Consider the following 22,341-nt stretch of genomic DNA (forward strand, 5'->3'; position numbering starts at 1 on the left):
GAGGTTTTTTTTGAACACCAGGGGGCTGATTACTGTGAAATGATCTTAGGCTTCTCCCACTAAGTGGACAGATGGATTGCTACTTTTGCAACTTCTTTTTGCAGCCTCGAATTCGGTTGCTGGCGGGAGGCTCCGTTCCAGCTCTCCCCAGCATCATTTCTCTCTTTGTGCTTGTCATCTCGCTCCCCAGCCCGAGGCTGGGCTGTGGAAAAGGCTCTGTGCAAGCTCAGGAATGTGCACACAAGGCTCTCCCAGCCCAGGGCTGGCCCCCACGGGCTGTGCCCCTCTCCGTGCCCACCCTGGGGCACAGGGAGTGGCACCAGCCCAGCAGAGCCCCGCTCCTGGGTTTTCATGCCAAGGAAGCTGCTGGTGCTGAGGCTGTGGAGACAAACACCACCGGTGCCAGACAGACCAAAATGAGGTCTCTCCTCAACCTAGAGGGTTCTGCAAGGTGAGATAAACAAGAAGCACTGCTAGGCAAAAATCATCTCCTTAACTTTTTTTTTTTAAAAAAGACGGATTTTACAAAGTGCAAACCGAGATGCTGCCAGGCTCCATCCCTGCTTCCCTGGCAAGCACGGAGAGCCCGTTCAAAGAGACTCAGGAATGGTCGGGGGCGAGGTGGGTCCCAGCCTTTGCATTCACAGCCCACCACCCCCACAGGAGAAAGAGCTGGCCCGGAGAAGAACTCAGAGGAAATTCCTCAGCATGCAGGGAAGGGAACTGCCCATTCAGAGGGTGATTTTAGGCACAATCCCCCGAGGGGACACTGCCCGACCTATTGGGCATCACCCCAGGGACTGCAGCCCCTTGGAGATGAAGGCAAAGGGCAGAAGGAGGAAACACTCCGTTTGATCCGAGGAAGTGAAAAACCTCGGGAAAAGCAAACTGCCAGCCCCGGGAATGACTAAGCACAGAGCCAGGCAACGCAGAGCTGGCTGAGGCAGCCACACAGCACATTCCCAGATCTGTGCCAGTTCTGAAGGTATGCTGCATGGGAAAACCATTTCTGGGGAGAAAAAAAGAAAAGCCAAACCTAAAAACAAGGACTCCTTTCTTTAGCAAGCCACATGAACTGCCTGAGTGTGTTTATAAGCATCCCCATCCTTCTGTAACTCCAGCTGATGCACAGATAGCAATATATGGGTCAATAATGGTTTATCTAAAGATGTGTGTCAGCCCATCTCTCCTCTGCTCTCTGACAAACCTTTTACAAGAGCCACTTACTTTAACCCTGAATTATCTCCCTCTGCTCATCTTCAGGGAGAACCAGCACGGCAGAGAAAGAAGCAGGCAATTCCCTGTGATCTGAAAGCTCACTTTCTAAATCAAATCAATTTTTCTAACGTAATTTGCCTCATCTAAATCACTGACCCATGCATTTTCTCACTATCCTTTGACAAGAGCTGCACCAATTGAAGCAAAGCTAAAACACTTCAACCAGACCAAATCATAGAAGTCTTTAGAGGAATTCTTTCATCACTGTAATTAATTCTTTAAGTACCACAATGGGATGCTCTGAATTCAAATCCAGTCCAAGGAGTAATGATTATACTAATGGGAGAAGCTGCACAGTAAATAAATGCAAGTGCCCTGCAGAAAGAGATGGTTTTCAATAGGAGACTGCCTTTGAGGGAGATAACTCTCTTTTGGAGATAATAACTCAGGAGATGAAGTCCCACTGACTGGAGTCTGATATAACAATTCCCAGACTCTGCACACCTAAGGGTGAGCATTTTGACAGACACACATTGCTGGGCTGCTCCAGCTCCCAGCCCTTCGAGGAGCTGTGGGGACAGAGGCAGTTTGGGGAATGATCTGAGGCTCCCTGGAGTGTGCAGGAACCAAAGCAAGGACTGGCCCCTGGCTTTCCCCGATTGGTGAAATGCAGTAAAGCCTCCTTACACATTTAATGTGCTGGGCTGCACAGAGGAAAGGAGGGAGATGCCTCAACCCTGGATGAGCAGGATGCTTCGAGAAGACACAGCTGAAGCTGCACCCAGGAGCTGATACTTGTCCCCCAAGGTTTACAGCAGACTCCAATATTCTCATTATGACACTTTAATAAGTGAAATAAGTGCACAACATGGACATTTGGGGTTTAAATGAATGTCTGAGGAGCTCCTCGGTGCAGTCCCTGAAAAGATGTCCCCAATCCCCATGGCCTGTCCAGCTTCATCACACCAAGGAGGTGACGAGATGGGCACCACCATCTGGACTGTCCTCTGTAGGACTATCTTTGATCTTAGAATAAAGAAAAACAACAACTCCATCTCTTCATTTCTGCTTATGACTTCCCATAAAAGGACAGGCAATGGCTTCGATGATACCCACTTTTATTCTCTAAATCTCTTTGAGATCTACAGGTGAAAGGATGATAAATGATTAATATTTGAAAAGAAAAAAAAGTCTCAACTGCAATAAAATTCATGCTGTCTTCTGTTTATCTCTTGCTTATTTCTCCTCTTTAATGGAGTTGAGCCTTTTTTGTAGCAATATTCATGCTAATAACTTTCAGTGAGCTACTCCTAAGCAAAAGGCTCAAAATGAGTAACTGCATTTAAAAAAAAAAAAAAGTGGAAGAAACCTTTGTATATTAATTCTCATAGCTGTCAGAGATGAGGATTTAATAATGTTAGTATCTAAGCTACTCCATTACTTCCAAACACCTTGGAGCAGAATGTCTTAGTGGGAGATGAATTAGGTGGTGCCACTGTAACTGCCTTCTGAGTGTTTTCAGAGCATAATCTATGGCTCATCACCACGTGTGTTTCAAGTCCTTGCCCTCTCTTCTCCAAATAACCTCCAGCTGTAAATGTATTTACATGCTGAGTATTTACATGCCAGACCCGGCTCCTTTTTCCGAGCATTTCCCACTCACTGTTGAACCATTTGTCACCACGCAATAGATCTGCCTGGGCTGGGCTTTGGATGGGTGGTAGGGATGGGAAGTTGGGGGCTCAGGTCATCCAATGAACGATGGGATGAAGCAGAGAAGGAGAACTGTAGGCGGAATACAGGAGAGGTCTAATGGGCTGCAAAGCTCTCTGCCAAGGGAAGCAGCAGAAGTCCTGCATCGCTGAAAACCAGCCATGCACAGGAACAGGCTGTACCAACCACCAGAGATGGGAAAGGCGGTTTATTTGCCAACTTTTCCAGCTCTAATTCCCATGATTTGGAGAGGCTGAGGCACGCTGGCCTTTGAGCTTGCCCTGAGAGAGCTCTGCTGCTTCCAGAAAGTTCTTACCGTCCTCTCTGGGTGCCTCTGCTGCAACCTTTTAAAGCCTGTTCACTGTGTGCGTGCTGTGTCCTCTCTGCACTCAGTGAAAGACACTCAGACCTTGTGTGATCAGTCCCTGCCACCCCCGGCTCTCTGAGAGCCCTCGAAAGCCCCCAGGGACATTCCAGCCTGCAGTGGCCCCACAGCCTCGGGGACAGAGGCTCTGGGGAGGGATGGCTGCTGTCCTCCAGCTCACACTGGCCAGGGACTTGCCCTGCACAGACAACAGCTTCTTCCAAAACTCATCTTGGAGCTGCTCCTTTTTCAACCAAAAATCTGGGTACCAAGACCAAGCTACCAACTCTTTGCTGAGTTTCTAATTACTGCTCATTGCACAGAAACCTGCTCCATCTGCTCCAGGGCTCCTTTACAGGGCACAGGGGCTCTGTCTTCTTTTTTTTGGTATGAGTTTCATCCTTTTCTGAAGCTGCAGCACAAATGTTTGTTTCAAGAGCTGCAGCATCCATTAGACAGCCCTTCTTCCCCACTGTGGCAAAAGTCTTGCTGCTAAGCAAAAGCTGTGGCTAATTGACAACAACTCCTAAACTGAGATATAAAGTAGCTGCATCTGTCACTCATGCAAACAGCAACGGCAGCTCAGCTGCTAAATAATGGAAAATGGTTCGTTTTTCTGACTCAGGGAAGATCCCTTATTAAAGAAATGAATGTCTCCAGTGCTACAGAGCCATGCCCTGATCATTCCTACATCTTAAAAATCTAACATTGCCCATAAAATTCCTAAGTAACATAAACCCTGTTCCTTTCACTACTCTCCCAATCAGAAAAACTGGATTTAAATCACCTGCTGACAGGTTTATTACAGGGCCCACAAGCAGATAAGGTCCTGTGCACCAGCCCTCTGCACTTAACGGGAAATAAATCTCTGCTTTGCCATCTGTTTTTGAAATGTTTCCATACAAGCTAAACAAAAAAACCCAAAGATAAGTGCACCTCTCATTTAACCTTCTAAAGGATTTTATTTGTGGGGTAATGAGGATGCCAGTCCTCCCCTCCCCAGCAGAAATGCTTTTCCTCCTCAGGCTGATTCCCCTCAGGGCTCCCTCAGCCCACAGCCAAACTCTCCCAATGTCATTTGTGTGGATAAATGGGCTCAGCACAGCTGCTTGGCCAGAGGCACCATCTCCCACACATCCCATGGGCTGCTACCAGTGGAAACACCAATTCTGGAGCCTGCTGAGCCCCTGGGCTTGGCCACAATGAGGATTCTGATCCCTGCTTCTCCATTTGGGCCCAGTCTGGACTGCCTCAGTGGAGTTTTCCCCATCATTTCTTTCCATCACCAGTGCCAAGCTAGAGCTGCCCGACAGGGGTGGTTTCACACCATCCCCTCCCCAGAACCACACCCGTGCTCCTCGCACAGCCTTCGAGCAGATGGCAGCACCATCCCCAGGCAGGAGGACTGGCCACAGAGCACCCTCTCCTCGAGATTTAGCAGCTTTGTCACCGAAAGGCCATTTCCTGCCACCGCAGGGGAAGGGATGGGGCAGAGCAGCTCCTGAGGGCCAGCTGGTGCAGGCACGGTGAGATGAGCAGAGCTGGTTGACGTGCAGTTTCCAATTAGTTTCCTCAGCAGACGGCAGCCTCGTGGAAACCCCTCTGTTCCTGGCTATCCCTCGCCCCTCAGGGCACCCCTTTGCTCGCTCTCTCACTACCACCATCACCAAAAATATCAGGAAAAAAACTGGAGTTAAAATCAAATGCTACTTTTCATTTTCTCTCCTTGTCTGAGGTTGCAAGAGACAAGATAGGACATAATCGCCACTTTTAAAATCATCTCCTGTGACAGGCAAATTGATCAAGTGGAGAGGCTGGGCTGCTTTTGAACTTGAACAAACTGATTTTCCATGAAAGATGGTGTTTACATTGCCTCTCAATAACATGCTGAAATATGCATTTCTCCTGCCATTTCATCACCAAAATTTGGGAGGAAAGAGTGTTTTTGTGGGGGGGGGAAGAAGGAAAAAAGAGCAAAGGAAAAAAGTGCTCTTCGATCTGGAGCACATCATAAATTCATGAAGCTTTCTGAATGCTGTCAGAAACAAACATTTATGCAAACAAAGAAAAGCTCAAAGCATGTTGCAAGAGAATTTTTGGGTAATGTGGAAAAAATATTAATATTTACCTTGCACCTGAGACTAAATCAGATTGTGTGAGGTACTGCCCAAAAGCAAAGTCCTTCCACAGGGAGCTCCCCCAGCACACACAATCGAGCAGCCCTTGCTTTACTCCCCATCGCAGCACTCTGTGACACAGAGGGCAATGGGAATACCCAGGGAAAGCAGACACGGAGCAATCCCCATCCCCTCTCTGTAAACTCTCCCCAGGGACCTCTTTGCTTTCAATCTCTGCCTGCCCATCCTCACGTGGGAACAGCTTCCCCTGAAATGCCAGCTGGGAAACTCCCGACAGCACGAAACCGAAGCGTCTTCCACGACATCTAGAGCACCACATGGTAACTCACACTCCACAGCCCCCGTGGCACTTAATGCGAGAGGATCTGACAGCCAGAGCGGGGAAAGCACCACGTGCCAGCACATCACTGAGCCACTGACAGGGCTAAGAGCTACAGCTACGCCAACAAACCAAGGCACTGCTTGTCATTAACTAACATTTGTTATATTTAGGCAAGGAGAGAGCGGGGAATCAAGTTCAGTGAATTAAATTTGTTGAGCTGGCAGGATTGATTTCGGTGGGAGGGCTTCTCTTTCACTGGGAGGTTTATTAAGGCCAGGAGACCCTGGTTTTGCTTGTTTCACACAGGACTGCCACCTCCTCTTTGCTCCCCTGAGACAGGACAGGTCTGCAGCCACCTCCACGAGACACGGGGCTTGCTGAAGCCACCTCTCCATCACAGCAAAACCTGTGCTCAAACCAGCATCAGCCACCAAGGGCAGGACAAGCAGCACGGGTTGCCATGAGCCAACATTAGGAGTAATGACACCCCTCCCTGCAGCTTTCAGCAAAGGGGCCCTGCTGGGACACAGCCAGCACAGGCCTCCTGAGCGGCCTGGCTGCAGAACACATCTCTGAGGAGCTGTGAAGATGGGCAGGAGGACCCTGAGTCAGTGTGGGGTCAGCAGGGTGGGATCTCCACCCCACTGGCACTAACAGGAAAACCCTGCACAGCCTGGAGCCGTGTGTAACCCAAATCCTTGGGCACCTCTGTGGTGCAGACGCTCCTCTCTCAGGCACTGGAAACAAGGGAGTCCTTGCCCAGGGACTGCGCCTTCCAAACTGCTGCCTGGGCTCAGAGAGCAACCAAATCCATGATGGCAAACCAACCCAGCAATTAAATAAATGGAGCCATCTCTGGCTCAGGAATGCATCGTTCATCCAAAAATCCTTCCCCAGACACAAACCCTATCCCAGTCTTGGCAACCCTCTGCTCTGCCCTCCTGCAGCTGCTCCTGGGCTCACCCCTTCCTCGCCTCGCTGAGCTGCTTTAAACACAGAGATAATAGGACTGGGAGTGACTGTCATTCCCAGCAATAAAATACAGCAAGTTAATTGCACTTGATTGATTTTTGTATTTTAATGTAAGTATTTTGGTATTCAAACTGCAAGAGATTCGATCAGGCAGAGTCAGGTGTCAATGAACAGAGTTCTGTGACCAAGCCCCACAGATTGGAGAAAATAATCAAAACCCAAAACCAGTGAGACTTCCCCACTCCAAGTACACAAAGGAGGCTGCAGCACCACTGACAGGAGATTTTGAAGTGAAAAATGCTGTGCGGGGCAAGCCACAGTTGCCTCCTGCATTCCCAGAGAGCCCAATGCCAATCACAGCAGCAATGCATAAATCCAGAGTAGCTCCACTGACTTCAGAGCAGCTGGTCTAGATTTATGCTGATGGGAAGTAAAATCAGGGTATCTAAAATATTCTGTTCTAATGGATACCGGAGCAAAAGGCACTGTAATAACTTCAGACTTCTCCCCCAAGCCCACTATCCCCCACTTCCCATCAGTTCAAACTGTCATTGCATAAAATGTTGAGAACTGCACAAATCTGGGGAAAATAACCTACATTTCAACAGTTTGTACTATCATGCTCTGCAAATCCACTGTACAGTAGATAACACAGGTCTTTCATTTCTGTTCCTAAAGAGCCTCTGAATAAAGAGTGTCTCCATATTAGAGTGATGCAGGGACACATAATAAAACAAGCATAATGCCTCTCCACCCACGCCCCCCTGGAGCCAGAGTCTAAAAGCATCCGCGGGTCGCTCCTCAGGCACGGCTGGCTTTAAATCCCGAGCATCCCGCGGGGGCTGCGGGGCGAGCCGGTGACACTGCACCAGGCAGCAAAACAAAATATTCAGGTAACTCATCCAGCTCGCTCGCAGGATACCTATTCATATCGCCTCGGAGACAGCTCCGCCGCCGCCAGCGAGGAAGGCAGCCAAAACCCTGCCTGGATGGCAGCAACAAACGGGGGCCTGCTGCCAGCGAGAGACATCCTCGGGCTCGGCGGGAGCGGCCCGGGCTGCCAAGCACAGCGCACCCTCTGCTCGCCGCCGTGCGCCAGCGGCCGGGCCGCCGGGGACCGGGGCAGCCGAGTGATCTCTTAATTGCACCTTCGCTGAGCATTTGGGGACCTGCCCGACAGGAGAACGAGCCACCCGCTCTGAGGGGGCTGGAGAAACTCCATCGCCGGTGCCCGCAACGCAGCCTGCCCAGAGCCGGCCCCGGCAAGGGGGAAGGGAGGGAGCAAAGGCAAATAAATAGAGAAAAATGGCAAGAGCCCAACGCGACCGTCTGTGTGAGCCGGGAGCTGTGCGGAGACGGCAGCACCGCGGCATGACTCATGCAGGTGTCTCTCCCGTCTGCAGGAGCCCAAAGCGAGCCGCGCTCCGTTAACCCCTGCCAGCCAGAGGAGAGAGCCGCCTCGCATCTCGGCGAGCTGCAGAGCAGCGGCCCCGGAGGGAGGCGTTCCCGGGCTCTGCCGCCGCTCGCCCCTCTCTGAAGGGCTCTCCCCCGACCCCAAACCCCCTGTGCACGCACAGGCAGCGCTGCGGTCCGCGCCAGGGCTGGGACAGGGGCAGGCTCCGCCGCGGAGGCAGAAGGATGCTCCGGCAGGGAGAGGAGAGAGGCGCGGGCGGAGCGCGTTGGTAATTCACAGCTCGAGCTGAGCGCACGGCGAGTTCCGAACGCGCACGGAGCGGGGAGGGCTCGGAGCAGCCCAGGGGGATGGATGGATACGTCGGTAGGTTCGCAGCCACAAACTGTTTCAAAGTGGGTTTCCATATGTTTAAGCACTGAGAGCTCTGGAAGAATTACACCCACAGCCCGATCTCACCATGGTAGCTACCCACACAGGAGAAGAGGGGAGGAGGGGAATATCAGGGAAGAGATTAGCATTAATATGTCAAAGCAATAAATAAAAAATATTTTAAAAAACCCAGAAACCTGCTCCTTTGCCGTGCCCAACTCTCACCTCGATAAAAGAGCTGCACGGCGCACAGGGCATCGCAGTGACCATGGGGCAGTGTTGACCCACAGGCAGCCCACGCCCTGTGCCCCAGTCCCCACACGCTGCACCCCCTTTTCCATGCCCTGCACCCCAAACTCTGCACCCCGCGTCCTGCTCGAGGGGATTTCCAGGTCCCGCCGTGGCTGCACACAGCCCATGCAGGGAGCGGGGGGAAGGCAGGGGCGAGCAGGGCTTTTTAGGGTGAGCAGAGCAGGGAGCCCCTGCTGTCCACCTTCTGTGCGTCCCCAAGGCTGATGCCTCCTTCCCAGCAAATTGTTCCTGCTCTTCCTGTAGGAACCTTTCCTAAAACACTTCCCCACCACAACGCCTTCCCTGTGCCCTCCCCAAGAGCGACAGCTGCTGCTATTACCCCTCCCATGGATCACTCCTTTTCCACCTAAAATCCTTGCCTTCAGGCATATTCCTGAATCCCCCGGGAAGTTTCCCCAGCAGCCCAAGCTTCACGCTACGGCCAAACGCGAGCGCCGTCCCGAGAAGCAGTAAAAGCAAGCGAATCCCCGAGCAACTTCAGCACCGATGCACCTTAATTAATTTGCTTTTAACAACCCCTGTTTATTAGGAACAGCATCTGCCAGGGAGCTCACGGGAGCAGGCAGAGGAGAACGTCCCCAGAGTGAAGTCCTGCTAAAGACTTTCCCAGGGGCAGCGCTCTGGCAGCCTGGGGTGAGCCCTTCCCAAGAAAACACCCGTACCTGGGACCCGAAACGCTGCTCCCAAGTCCAGCTGGGAGGGGAATTTAAAAAAAAAAAAAAAAAAAAAAAAAAAAAATTAAAAAAAAAAAAAAAACACCCAAAAACCAGAAAATAACAGAGGAAGAGCATCTCGCATCCGCACTCGGTGCCCGGGCGCGCTGCCTCGCAGCTGGCCGTGATGAGGGAATCCCACCTGAGCCCAGTTAAGGGCCAGACCCCGCTCCCCGCCCTAGCCCGTCCTTCCCGGAATCCAGCGCAAGAAAGGTTGCACAGGTGTCCGAAGGGATTAAACTCCTGCGCATCTTTCACCCCACCCGCGCCCATGGGGGCCAGAAAGAGCGAGGAGCATCAGGGAGGAACGGGGGCCGGCCTCCCCGTGCGAAACCCCAAACCCCAATCTCGTCCATCCCCAGAGCTCCGGCAAGCCCAAACTTTGCCTTTTTTCCCCAAATCGGCAGCACCGCGCTGGCAGCGGCCGAAGCGGGCGGGCAGCGTTGGCGCAGGGGGCCGGGAGCCCGCGACACGCGTGGGGACAGGGGACACACGGAGAGGCGGCGGGAGCGCTGTGGAGCTGCCCGGGCACTTCTTGGTGCGCCCAGAGCCGAGCTGGGAGCGCATCGCACCCGCAGCGCTGCGCGGAGCGCCGGGGGCAGCCGGGGAGGGAGGGCTGCCATGGGGAAAACGGGGAATAAAACCGGGGGAAGGGGCAGCTGTAAAATAAACACGGCTAGTTAAAAACGAACACCAAAACGGGCACAAAAACCAAACCAAACAAACAGAACCACAGTAGCGGGGTCGCGGCCGCGGGACCGGGGTTACCTCGGCACAGGAGCAGCAGCGGCGCCAGGAGCAGCGCGGGGCCCCGGGAGAGCATCCTCTTTGTTCCATGCCCAGAAGTAGTCATGGTGCTGATTTATTTGGAGAGGGGCGGCTGAGCGGGGCGGGGGGGCCGGGGGTGTCGCGCCGGAGCCCGTAACCACTCCCCCCGCTCCCCGCCCGCTCCGCTCCGTCCGGCGGCGGGGCCGGCGCCCGCGGAGGAGGGGAGGGGAAGGGAAGGGGAAGGAGGGGAAGGGAAGGGGAAAGGAAGGGGAAGAAGAGGAAGGGGGGTCCCCGCTCCCCGCCGGCCCCGCGCTCACGGCCGCCCCCGCAGCATCGCCGCCCCGGGCACGGCGCCGCCCCCGCCCGCGGCAGCAGCGGCGGCTCCCCCGGGGCAGCGGCGCCGTGCCGGGAGCTCCGCCGGGGCTGAGCCGCGCCGGGCTCACCTGAGCGGGATCGGGCGGGCGCGCAGGTGCCGCGGAGCGCCCCGAGGATGCGCGGGGCCCGGGGGCCGGCGGGCGGGGCTGGGCCCGGTTCGGGGCTGGGCTGGACCTGGTTCGGGGCTGTGCTGGGCCCGGTTCGGGGCGGGTTGGGCCCGGTTCGGGCTGGGCTGGGCCCGGTTCGGGGCTGTGCTGGGCCCGGTTCGGGGCGGGTTGGGCCCGGTTCGGGCTGGGCCCGGTTCGGGCTGGGTTGGGCCCGGTTCGGGGCGGGTTGGGCCCGGTTCGGGGCGGGTTGGGCCCGGTTCGGGCTGGGCTGGGCCCGGTTCGGGGCTGGGCTGGGCCCGGTTCGGGCCGGTCCCGCTCGCGGGGGGCTCTGAGGGGGCGCGCGAGCCCAGCGGCCGCGCGGGGAAGAGCGCGCGCGCGCCCTGGCGGCCGCCGCCGGCACTGCGGGAAACGGGCCGGGAAAACAACCTGGGAAAACATCCCGAAATGTGGAAAATGGGCATCCCGAAACCTGGGAAACGGGCCGGGAAAACCGGGAAAAACACCCCGAAACCTGGGAGAAGGGCATCCCGAAGTCTTGGAGGACATCCCAAAAAACTGTGAGAGCATCCCAAACCGTGGAAGAGCATCCTTGGGCTGGGAATAGGACATCTCTTGGGATGTGGGGCCATCCCGAATGGCGTGAGAGCATCCCGGACAGTGTCAGAGCATCCCGGACAGTATGGGAGCACCCCGGCGCTGGGCAAGGGGCATCCCTCACCATGTGGGGGCATTCCGAGCAGTGTGAGAGCATCCCAAACTCTGTCAGTGCATCCCAAACTCTGTCAGAGCATCCCGGACAGTATGGAAGCATCCCGGGGGCGGGCAAGGGGCATCCCTCACCATGTGGGGGCATTCCGAACAGTGTGAGAGCATTCCAAACTCTGCCAGTGCATCCCAAACTCTGCCAGTGCATCCCAAACTCTGCCAGTGCATCCCAAACTCTGTCAGTGCATCCCAAACTCTGTCAGAGCATCCCGGACAGTGCCAGGGCGTTCTGCAGGCTGTGCGAAGGGCATGACTCTCCCAGGAGTGCAGGAGTGTCCAAAGGGGCGTGCAAAGGGCTCCCAGAGCTGTGCAAAGGGAGCCTCTGGAGTTTGGAGACATCCCAGGGGCCGTGCAGAGGAGCGAGGGGCACGCCCGGGGCAGCGCCAGCCGCAGCAGCGGCGAGCCCAGGGGAGCCCCCGCGCCCCGTGCCCTCCCTGGAACGCCAGCACATCCTCAGCCCTAATTGCTGGGAGTTGTTTCTGTGATCGCAGTAAAACCAGCGAGACGGGGAAAGAAAAGGAGAGGGAAGATTAAACCCCTCCCCTGGGCTCTCCCGCAGTTTTGCAAACACGTCTCCGGGTTTGATTTCTTTTTTTTTTTTTTTTTTTTTTTTCTCTCCCTGCATAAACAAGCTTTTCTGTAGTACTTGCTGTAATCTTGTTTGCTCCATAACCACTCCTAGGAATGTCATAAAAAATTTAGCTCTAATATTTTACCACTCCACACAAACATGAACGTGAATAAATGCTTATCTCCCATGTAGGGAAAAGTAGAGAGAGGCATGGGAATAAACCTCAGGCTGGAGGGACCAGACCCACAGTGGTGGGAAAAAAAAAAACAAAAACATGGGGAACCCAAAGATTTGGGTTCCTTGAAGAAGATAAAACTTATTTATAAGTATATAAAAGGAATAAAAGGCAGTAATGAGGAACACCTTGCTGTCTGCCCTCACTGCTTGAGTTAATAAAATACAGCTGGAGCATTCAGCTGCTGGTGGAGGCCTGGTGATCCCAAATAAGGGCATCAGCTGCTTTAGATATCCAATTTCTTTCCTGGGGGGGATTTTCCAGCTGGAGGCGGGGGCCTCACCGTGTGCCACTAGGAAAGAAGTGTGCAAAGGTGTGTGCTAGGGGCATCCAGAGCCATGTGTGAGCTCTGCCTTGTGGCTCAGCTGCATTCCCTGGGGACAGCAGGACTCAGGGGAGTTATGGGGGGCACGGGGAAGTAGGAAACGATTTCCTTGTGCAGCTCAAACCCAGCGCTGCCCCTCGGCTGGGGTACACAAGCCCCTGTCGCCCTCATCACCCCAAACCCTGCATGCAGCCAAGGGCCTCGCCTCACCCTTGGGGCAGCACTGGGAAGCGTTTGGGCTTCACTCCATCCCTGCTGTGCGTTTTTATGTGGGATTTTGTATCCAACATCCGAGAGAAAACCCAAAGTGAGAAATCTCACAGGCTGACAGCGCTGACAAGAAAGGGATCCCACTTGCAGGGATCCAGGTGCATTGGCTGAGGGGTGCTCATCCAGTTCCCCTCCTTTCCATGAAGGTTCTTCCAAAGCTTCCTTCCCAGCCCGAGATGGACAGTAAAGCTGCAGTGATCCATTATGTGCCTCTCAGCCTAATAAAGCTGTAAGATCTTCTCCATCCCCTACAAAATGCCTTAATGCTTTTACTGCCTTTTAATGAAAGGTAATATTCTGGTACAAATGAAGTGGAAACATGAATTAAGTGGTGTCTGCAGTCTGTAGGAAGGTTGCTTGGCAGTGCCCTCTCTCCTTCCCACGGCTTCCCTCGTTTGTGTTGTGAGAAACAAACCAAAACAAAACCGAGTACAGACAGCAACAAACTCCTCTGAGAGCTCCGGGCTGAACACGAGGGAGTGTGTACAAATTAACAGGTTAAAGGGAAGATACCAAAGGAAAAACGCATCAGAACTGGGGATTTTCCAGGTCAGAAAGCCCCTTGTGGGGTGAGCCCCGGCACAGCAGCTGCCCCGTGACAGGGGCTGTGGGGGGCTGAGATGTTTTGGGGAGCAGGGGGGAGCAAACCCCCGGAGAGCCACAGGGGCAGCCAGGACTGATCCGCCTCACTGAGGTTACAAGAGCAGGCCTGAAAAAACATCAGGGGATTATTGGGAGGTACGTGAGGAAGAATTGCAGGTAAATCAACAAAACAATAGAGGGCTGATGGAGCGCAGCTCCCTCACGGCAGCCACAGGACGGTGAGTGCTCCTTGGCTGAATTTGCACGATTCACGCCGGGAGTTCCTGGTTTCCATCTCGCTGCTGAGCCGTCTCCAGGCTCCTGAGCTGCCTTTCAGCATGGCTTGTCATTCCCTGTCTCCTTCTGGTGCCAGAGCATCAAAAGGTTCGTGAGGAGACGCCGCCGACACAGCAGAGCCGCCCGTGGTGCCCTAATCTGGGTCTCCCATATGTGATCCTCAAAATAATTCTTTTCCCAAAGGAGATTTGCTTTTTAAGTTATCCCGGTGAGACGTTGCTGCAGTTCCTTTGTGCTGGCGTGACTTTGCACACAGAGGCAACCTGTGTGATGAGAGACTTGAAAGACTTTGCAGCGTTACAGAAAGCTGTTGATTTTCACATCACTCATGTGTCAAAAGATGGGAGCCTTCGGGAATGCCCCGAGGAGAACAGAAAGAGTGGGAATTTTAAGGATGTCTTAAGGTATTAGGAAGGAAAACCCCAGCTGGGAGTTAAGGGCAGGTCAGGATGGGGGCCGGGCCCTGGGCTGTGTTTAGACCCTGCTTTCCTGGAGGGAATGGGGAGCTCGAGGAACCCTGGAGCTCTGCACAGCACAAGAAATTCATCAGAGCTTTGCACAAATGGCATTTCCTTGTCCTGTAACTGATGTGGAGCTTGATATTTAAGTCTTGTGTGTGCAGAGAGCCACAAACTCTGCTGGTGGGGCCATCCTGAGGAAATCCTGCTCTGCTTTAGAGCATCCTGAGTCCTGTCCCACTGACCGTGTCTGCCCACAGCCTGCAGGCTGCAAGAAAGTGCTGGGGAAAGCTCGGATTAATCAAAAATTAACTGCATCCACTTTGCAATGCTGGAAAACGCTGGGGTAGTGAATCCTTGGGCCGTTGGATGGAGGCTGGCAGGGCACTGCTGCCTGCTGAGATGAAGTTACCAACAGCCTCGGAACATTGTGCCCCGGTACAACAATGGGGATCTGTCCCTGTTAGGTCAGGGATGCTGAGGATGCCCGGAGTCATCCCCAGGGGGAGGAACCGAAGGGAGCAGCGGGAGGAGCCGCTGTTGGCCTGGCACTGATTCACAGGTGAGTGATTCACCCTGCCCGCTGTGAGGCAGGAACTGAATCAGTGCTGCTTTGGTGAGGGTTTGTTGTTTTGGGGTTTTTTCTTCTTTTTAATCATCTTCTCACTCAATACCCTTAAAGCCTCATCCCGGAGGATGAGAGGGCTGCGCTCGCCAGAAGGGAGCGGGTTAATCACTCCCGGGAGGAAAAGCCAGAGCTGTGGGAATTGCAGTGCCCCGCTGCCGCCGAGCACCTGCGGAGACTGAAAGGTGACGAACTGCAGAAATTTCTGCTTCCTCCTTTGCTGTGTGTAATTAAATTGGTTCAAGACGGGGCTGAGAGGAGAGCGGCTGATTTCCCCCCGTGTAATTTAAACACCTAGATGGGGTGGGTGGGGAGGCCGGGCAGAATCCATGTGCTGGATCCTCCCTGTGCTGGATCCTCCCTGTGCTGGATCTCCCATGTGCTGGATCCTCCCTGTGCTGGATCCTCCATGTGCTGGATCCTCCATGTGCTGGATCCTCCATGTGCTGGATCCTCCCTGTGCTGGATCTCCCATGTGCTGGATCCTCCCTGTGCTGGATCCTCCCTGTGCTGGATCCTCCCTGTGCTGGATCCTCCCTGTGCTGGATCCTCCATGTGTTCGATCTTTCATGTGCTGGATCCTCCCTGTGCTGGATCCTCCCTGTGCTGGGGCCAGCTGGAAATGCTCAGGGCCCCCAGCCATGCCCCCTGCCCTGGCCAGCGACCCTGGCCATCCCCAGGAGCCACCTGCAAAGGACCGGGGGCTTTGTGTGCCCAGAGGCTGGCAGGGAGTGCAGGGGGCTGTGTCAGGGCCAGGGGGGTGCCAGAGGAGCAGGACCCACGGCCAGGCAGTGGGACACACAGAAGGGCTGGGGGAGTGTGTCCATCCTCCCTCGGGCTCCTGCAGGAGAGGCTCAAAGGTGAAAACCCTGCTGCCACCCAGTCAGACTCACACGGTCCTGGAGAGCCCAGGGGAGCTGCCCAGAGCTGGGGAAACAGAACAAAGCCCCAAAAGCCGAGCAGGAGGAGAACACACAGAGCGTGCCTGCCTTGTGCTTCTCCAGCAGCCTCCTGCAGGGCTCTGCCCCAGCCCCCTGCATCCCTTCCCTCCAAGAGTGCCAAAACCAGCCCCCAGAGCTGCCCAGAGATGAGATGTGGGCACGGGGAGGGCAGGGACACAGCCCAGCCTCTCTGGAGGATGGAGAAAGCTCAGCCCCAGCACCCCGTGCCTTTGGCACCAGCGGGTGCGGCCGTGCCTGCGCTCCTCAAGCAGGCAAGACCTGGTTTTCCATGGAAATCAAAACCAACACCAAACATTTTCCATTCAGGTCACAGCCGGGGAGACTTCCCAGGTAGCTCCATCACCGAAGAGTTGCTCAAACCAGGAGTCGCAGCGAGCTGCGAGCCTGCCTGCTCATTAAAACAGCCTTTGTGCCCCAGAAATGCATATGAAAGACGCGCTCAGGCCCTGTCACTCTTACAGATTCCTTCTCTCATGTTCGCTCATTCTCAGCTAAACTAAGAAATGCCTGAAGCCGTCAAAGGGGCTGTTTCAAAGGCAGCCCGGAGACAGAAAGGGAGCGAGCCGGCGCTGGAAAGCCTCGCTAATCAAGGCAGAGGGATCTGCCTGCTTCCCTCCCTCCCCGAGCGCAGCCCGTGCTTCGGCTTTGAAGACCTGTCATCTGTGACGCCGCTCCGCTTCAACATTTATACTGAGATTTTTTTTTTTTTCCTGGAATATATGTGGCTTTTTTTTTTTCCTCTTCTTCGTCTTTTCTTTTCTTTTTTTTTTTCATTTTTTTCTGTTTTTTAAGCCATTCCGCCCACCCTTCGCCTCTCAGCGCAGCTCGGGGATGTCGGAGCAGGAGCTTTACAGAACCTTAAATAAAAAGCAGGGGAGGTGGCCCCTGTGCCAGGACCGTCCCCACCCAGGCCATCGGCTCTGTAAACAAAGGGATTTTTTTTCACTGCATGAGTGCCAAGCAGGCTGTGCCGAGCACCGGGATCTTTAGAAATCCGGGTCTCCTTAAGGAAAAGGAGGGACTTTTGCTCCCGGGAGCACTACAAAAATTAATGGCTATTATGACTGTAACTACTTGAATCAAATGCAAAGCCGCGTGTCACTCAGCCCTTTTGCGATTCCCGCAGTTTATTACAAGGCTGTTTACATCTGCCCCTGCCTGATTTAAGCCCAGCAGGAATAAAACTAATACCAAGTGAGGAATCAGGAGCAGCGATGCTCTTAGCAGGATTTATTCACGAGCTGACACCGGGGCCTGGGGTGGGTCACAGCCCACGGGGCACCAGGCACATCCTAGCCCCTGGAATTGTTCCTTTCTTGGTGTCACTGGGCAGGGCAGGGCACATCCCATGGCAGGGTCAGCTCGGGGCACGGAGCCTGGAGCGGGAAGCGCCCTCAGGGATGCTCTGGGAGCGCAAACACGATCGTGCGGCATCTCCAGATGCAGCCGCTCCCTGCCGGGTGCCTTCACTAAACCCAGCAAAGCCCGAGGATGGTGTCTGAGGAGCTGACGGGGCTGTCTGCGCGAAAAGCAGAGGTGCGAATTCTCTCCCGTTCTGCGCCGGCAGCGGCGGGGCCGGGAGCGCCCCGCGGGCACCGGGCTGTGCCCTGTGCCGGCCCTTCCTCTGCCCCTTCCCGCCCCATTTTCCCGGCTGGAATTCCGAGGGGTTGCGTTAACAGGAGTCCAAACCCACCCGCCTGTCAGGGATGGGTTCGGTGCGTGTCCCGTCCGGGCTGGGACCGGTCCGCGGCTTCACCAGCCCGCCCTCCCAGCGCTGTGCTCTGAATTACCTACAGGCACTTGTGGTCTCTGTGCCTGCTCAATATTTCATATGGAATATATGAATATTCCAGCCAGAAACAGGACAAGATCCCAGAGAAAGCCGAGTCCGAGCCTGTTAATGCCAACATTTAAGTTTGCTAAGGATTCGCCCCGGAGCTGCTCGTCGCTGAGATTTGGATGTGATGCACACGACGTGCAGGAGGAATTATTCATGCCAAATAATCGCTGCTGCCCGAATTAGCGTCTGGAAAAGGTGGCTGTGAATCCACCGGACCGCAGGAGCCAGGAGCTGCTGCTGAGCAGCTGCTTAAGAGGAGCAGATCCGAGCACTGAATGGCAAAAGGGAAATGTGGCAAAAAAAGGAAACTCGGGGTTATCCAAAACTCACAGCAAATCCGGCTGCTGGGCAGGCAGAACTTGGCCAGAGCCATCTGCCATGGGAGCGGCTCAGACTGAGCTCCTGGGCTGCCCAGAGCCCCCATTGCCCTCAGCACGGGGGGACAGCTCAGCTCGGCTCAGCTCAGCTCGGCTCAGCTCAGCTCGGCTCAGCTCGGCTCAGTTCAGCTCAGCTCGGCTCAGCTCAGCTCAGTTCAGCTCGGCTCAGCTCGGCTCGGCCTGGCTCGGCTCAGCTCAGCTCGGCTCAGCTCAGCTCGGCTCAGCTCAGCTCAGCTCAGCTCAGCTCAGCTCGGCTCAGCTCAGATCGGCTCAGCTCAGCTCGGCTCAGCTCAGCTCAGCTCAGCTCAACTCAGCTCAGCTCAGCTCGGCTCAGCTCAGCTCATCTCGACTCAGCTCAGCTCAGCTCGGCTCAGCTCAGCTCAGCTCAGCTCAGCTCATCTCGGTTCGGCTCAGCTCAGCTCAGCTTTCCCTCTTCAGGCAGCACAGCTTTACCCTTCAGCTTCTACCCCTGCCTCGGAGCACTGCCCAGGTGGGATCCAGGTGATCCCTCAAGGTCCCTTCTGCCACTGTAACACGGAATTCTGTGGAATTCCGAGCAGATAAAGCTCTGTCCTGGCTGTCCCTGCTCAGCTGCTGCCTGGGCCGCACCTTGCTGAACCACCAGGAGCAGAACAATTGATTTTTTTTTTTTTTCTATTCCAATAAATGAGTGGGAAATTTCCACTCCTTGGAGCAGGAGATGCTCTGAATATTTATGTTTTTGTTCACCAATTGGAAAAAAAAAAATAGAAGAAGTGCTATAAACGAACATATTTGGTGACCCAGTTTGAGTGGCTCATTACGATTAGATCAAGCTAATTGCCAGCCTTGTATTTCATTTGGCAACTTGCTCAGCTAATTGAACAAAATAAAACTAATGAACAATTATAATGAAGTTTATAATTAGACCATTGGAAAAAACTCAGCGTGAGAATATTTAAGGCATAATGAATGTGCGGGAGGTTTGGGAGGGGGGCAGTAAATTATGTCACTCTCTCTCCCCAAAATCCTTCTTCCCAGGTTCTTGGTGTGTTACCTATTCCCAAACCATATCAACGTGGCATTTTCTTTGTTATTAATTACCTTAATGCCTCTAATGTCCATAGATGGCATTTCCAAGGATCCTAAATCCAGGAATGAGCCTCTTAGTGAGGCAGCTCAGAGTGGCCATTATGTGACATCCCCAACATTTACAAATCAAGGTCTCCATTAAGGACGGGTTTGTGATCCTAAAAGTGAGGAAGCAGCACGTGGAGCAGGCAGGAGTTCACACACCCCAACAGAAACTCGGTACAGGAGCCAGGGAGGCAGAAGGGGAAGAACAGACAGAAAAATGCTCTCTGCCTGATTAGAGCCATTTTAAAAAATAGTTATTTTTGTCTCATATCCGAATAAACCCATTCCAGCCCCCTTTCACCCCCTGCTGCTGAAGCACAGAAAATTAAATACCAGGATAAGACGCAGAGTGACTTTTGACTTTTTGGAGTGTCAATTTACAGGTCAAGCAGGGACCCACCAAAATGTAACAGAATTGTCCCATCAGACTCTGCATTGCCTAAAAACTCCTCTTCCTCCTGTTTGTACATGGAAGTAACAAGTTCATGTATAACTCAGTGATAACTGAGGTTCTGCACCAGGGAATAAAGGCAGAAACTCTTAAACTGGGGAGGAAACGTGTTCAGCCTTTTCTCTGGATGTCTGCGGGTTCCCAGTGGTTCTGGCACTCTGAAAGCGAGTTCTGGTTTTCAGCCGTGGTGCCAAGGGCCACAGGCACAGGGCAGGGGTGGTCCCTGAGGAGCAAAGGGTGGGAGAGGAGGAGAATCAGCCCTGGAGGTGTTAAACAGCTCAGCCCTGATCCCACTCTCTGCCTGTAACCACCGTAATCCCAGCGAGGGTAATGTTCTTCCTCCCATTCACAGAGCTGCTCTGCTTCCACAAAGATTGAGATAATACCCTGAGACTCAGGGAAAAAAAATCATTTTATGAGCTATCAAAATCTCTGTTCCCCTCCCCCGTTTTAATCTGAGCTGCATTAGGAGAAAACCTCTGTTTTTACAGCCATGTCTCAATATTTTTATGCCAATAGAACCAGCTGTCCTCTTAATGTAATTACAGGTTTCACCAGGGGAGTGATCATATCCTGGGAGCAGTGGGAGGCTGGAGCTGTCTGAAGCTCTCCATGTTCCATCACCTTTCCATCAGCCTTGGTTTGGGGTTTTTTTTTGCAGGTGTTTGTTCACCTGCCAGCCTGGAGCTGCTGGCACAGCCACACTCGGGGCAGGGGCTGCTCCCAGCTTTGGCAGGAGGGTGCAGAGGCCAGGCCAGCCCTGGCAGTGGCACCAGCAGGGTTTAAAAACTCCTTTTCCCAGCCCCTGTGCTGAGGACAGAGGGCAGGGACTGCCAGGCTGGGCTCTGCCCCTGCCTCCTCTCTTGGTGACTCCCGAAAAGCTCCCACACATGCAGGGGGTTCCCATGGGCATTTCCTTCCTAATTTCCCTCCCCTCTCGCAGGCACACACCCTCTAATTACAAAAAGGTTGAGGAAATGGGAACAAACCCTGAAGTGAAGCGTGAAATGGGCTCCATGATTCCAGATAGCCAGGGCCATTTAAAGCCTTGCTTGGCATTTGCATTATAAGAACAAGTCCTGTACAGGAACCGCTCCTCTGCTTTATACTCCTGCATTAATTCATGAAGTGTCATGTATCTAGCATATTTTATTATACATGAGAACCAGACAAATTAAAATTCTCAGCTGAGTATCACATTTGTACACTCAAGGCCACCTCCTTCAGCTCTGGCGAGGGTTGAAGTGACACTGGTTTAAACCCAGCTCACCTTTCAAACCAAGTCAGTTAAACCAGCACAAATTCTCAACGATTTCTGCCATTTTCTTCACAATTTATTTCCATTTAGCTTTAACCTCTTTGTGGCTGAAGGAAGGTGAAGATAAACACTCAGGCTGTAGATCAATAGAGTGGGAATGCTAGAAGCAATCACTCCCTTTGTAAAACAAAAACAGAATTTGGGGGTGGAACTGGGTCATCCTGAGAGGTCCCTTCCAGCCCAAACCATTCCCTGATCCCACAGATATCCCCACCAGTGGCTGCAGCAGCCAACACTGAACTCCCTTTAAATCTACAGAAGAGGGAACAAAACTGGAAAAGGGACTTTTTCTTTTTTTAGTAGATTCCTCATTAGCGATGTGAACCTTCTCACATTAGCGATGTGTACTTTAATATGCTATTGTAAACTAATTACCAATCCTGGAGATGATGGTTTTGTTCCAAGGGACATTCTCCTTTCAGCTGGAATCTCAGGCTGAATGCTGATAAGCCTCTTGAACTTTACAAAACCACTTGTCCAAAGCAGTAGGAGGAGAATTCGTTAAGGTCTTCTAATTAAGAAGTACAAGGCCCAATTAAGCTCTCACTAATGCGCTGCACAGCCCAGGGCGTGCCGAGGATTTTCCCAGCCCCACCAGAGCTGGTTCCTCACTGGGGTTCATCTCCAGCTGCTGGTTTGGGAGAATTTCTGTGGCCCTCAGGAGCCACGGTGAGAACTCGTGTGGGCAGCCGGAGCCCCTGCCTTTGGGACATCTCATTGTTCTGCAGCTGGAATTGTTCAGGAATTCTCCCCCAGCATTCCAGAGGCTGATTCCCTTTCCTCTGTGTGTGACAGTCACTCCTGCTCTGCACACAGATCCTGCAGGGCAGCGTGCTCGGGATGATGTTGATTATTTTGTTATTTGAGTCTAAAGAGGCCCCTAAGTCCCAGCCAGGGGAGTGTGTGTCCCCTCAGTCCCCAGGCTGCCACCCTGGATCGTGGCCACACTTCTCAGCAATTCCCACCCCGGCTCATTGCTGGGAGAACACAGGTTAGGACACAGAGCTGCTCCTGCCTACAAAAGGTGTAGAAGAAAATTAAACTACAGCTCGTTGCTCTCCCAGACTTGGTTATAAATGAGCTAAAAATACCCTCCCCTCTAGAAAGGGAAGGAGGAACCAGGCAATCCTGGATTTATCCTCAGCTCTGCAGGATCCAGGGACCAGACTGGCACCTCAGGAAACACAAGCTGAACAATTTCAGTGCAGGAGCTCCAGAGGGCACCTGTAGAAACCCAAAGCCTTCATCTCCTGAAACATCCCTGATCAGGGTCTCAAAGGTGGCCCAGAGCATCCCCTACAGACTCCAGCTTCCCCCAGCCCAAAACCCTACAGCTCTCCCGAGGTCTCAGACCCTGGTACTCC

The 22,341-nt window shown here is 53.6% G+C and overlaps 1 protein-coding gene and 1 long non-coding RNA gene across 2 annotated transcripts in view; one reads left to right on the forward strand and one right to left on the reverse strand.

Annotated features, from left to right (window-relative positions):
- TMEM132B (transmembrane protein 132B) overlaps window positions 1-10,775 on the reverse strand; it is a 209,535-nt gene extending 198,760 nt beyond the window's left edge. Inside the window, exon 1 of the mRNA XM_063416041.1 lies at window positions 10,304-10,775. Within this exon, the coding sequence (XP_063272111.1) occupies window positions 10,304-10,388 (85 nt within the window). The 5' untranslated portion in view covers window positions 10,389-10,775. The remainder of the gene's footprint in view (window positions 1-10,303) is intronic.
- Window positions 10,776-14,273: 3,498 nt separating this feature from the next.
- Window positions 14,274-17,821, forward strand: LOC134560344 (uncharacterized). Its single transcript, XR_010082723.1, has 3 exons — window positions 14,274-14,850; window positions 14,971-15,098; window positions 16,182-17,821. It is a non-coding gene; the product is annotated as an uncharacterized LOC134560344 (long non-coding RNA).
- Window positions 17,822-22,341: the final 4,520 nt, after the last annotated feature.

The sequence above is a fragment of the Prinia subflava genome, chromosome 19 (genome assembly GCF_021018805.1).
Source record: "Prinia subflava isolate CZ2003 ecotype Zambia chromosome 19, Cam_Psub_1.2, whole genome shotgun sequence".
Classification (NCBI taxonomy): Eukaryota; Metazoa; Chordata; class Aves; order Passeriformes; family Cisticolidae; genus Prinia; species Prinia subflava.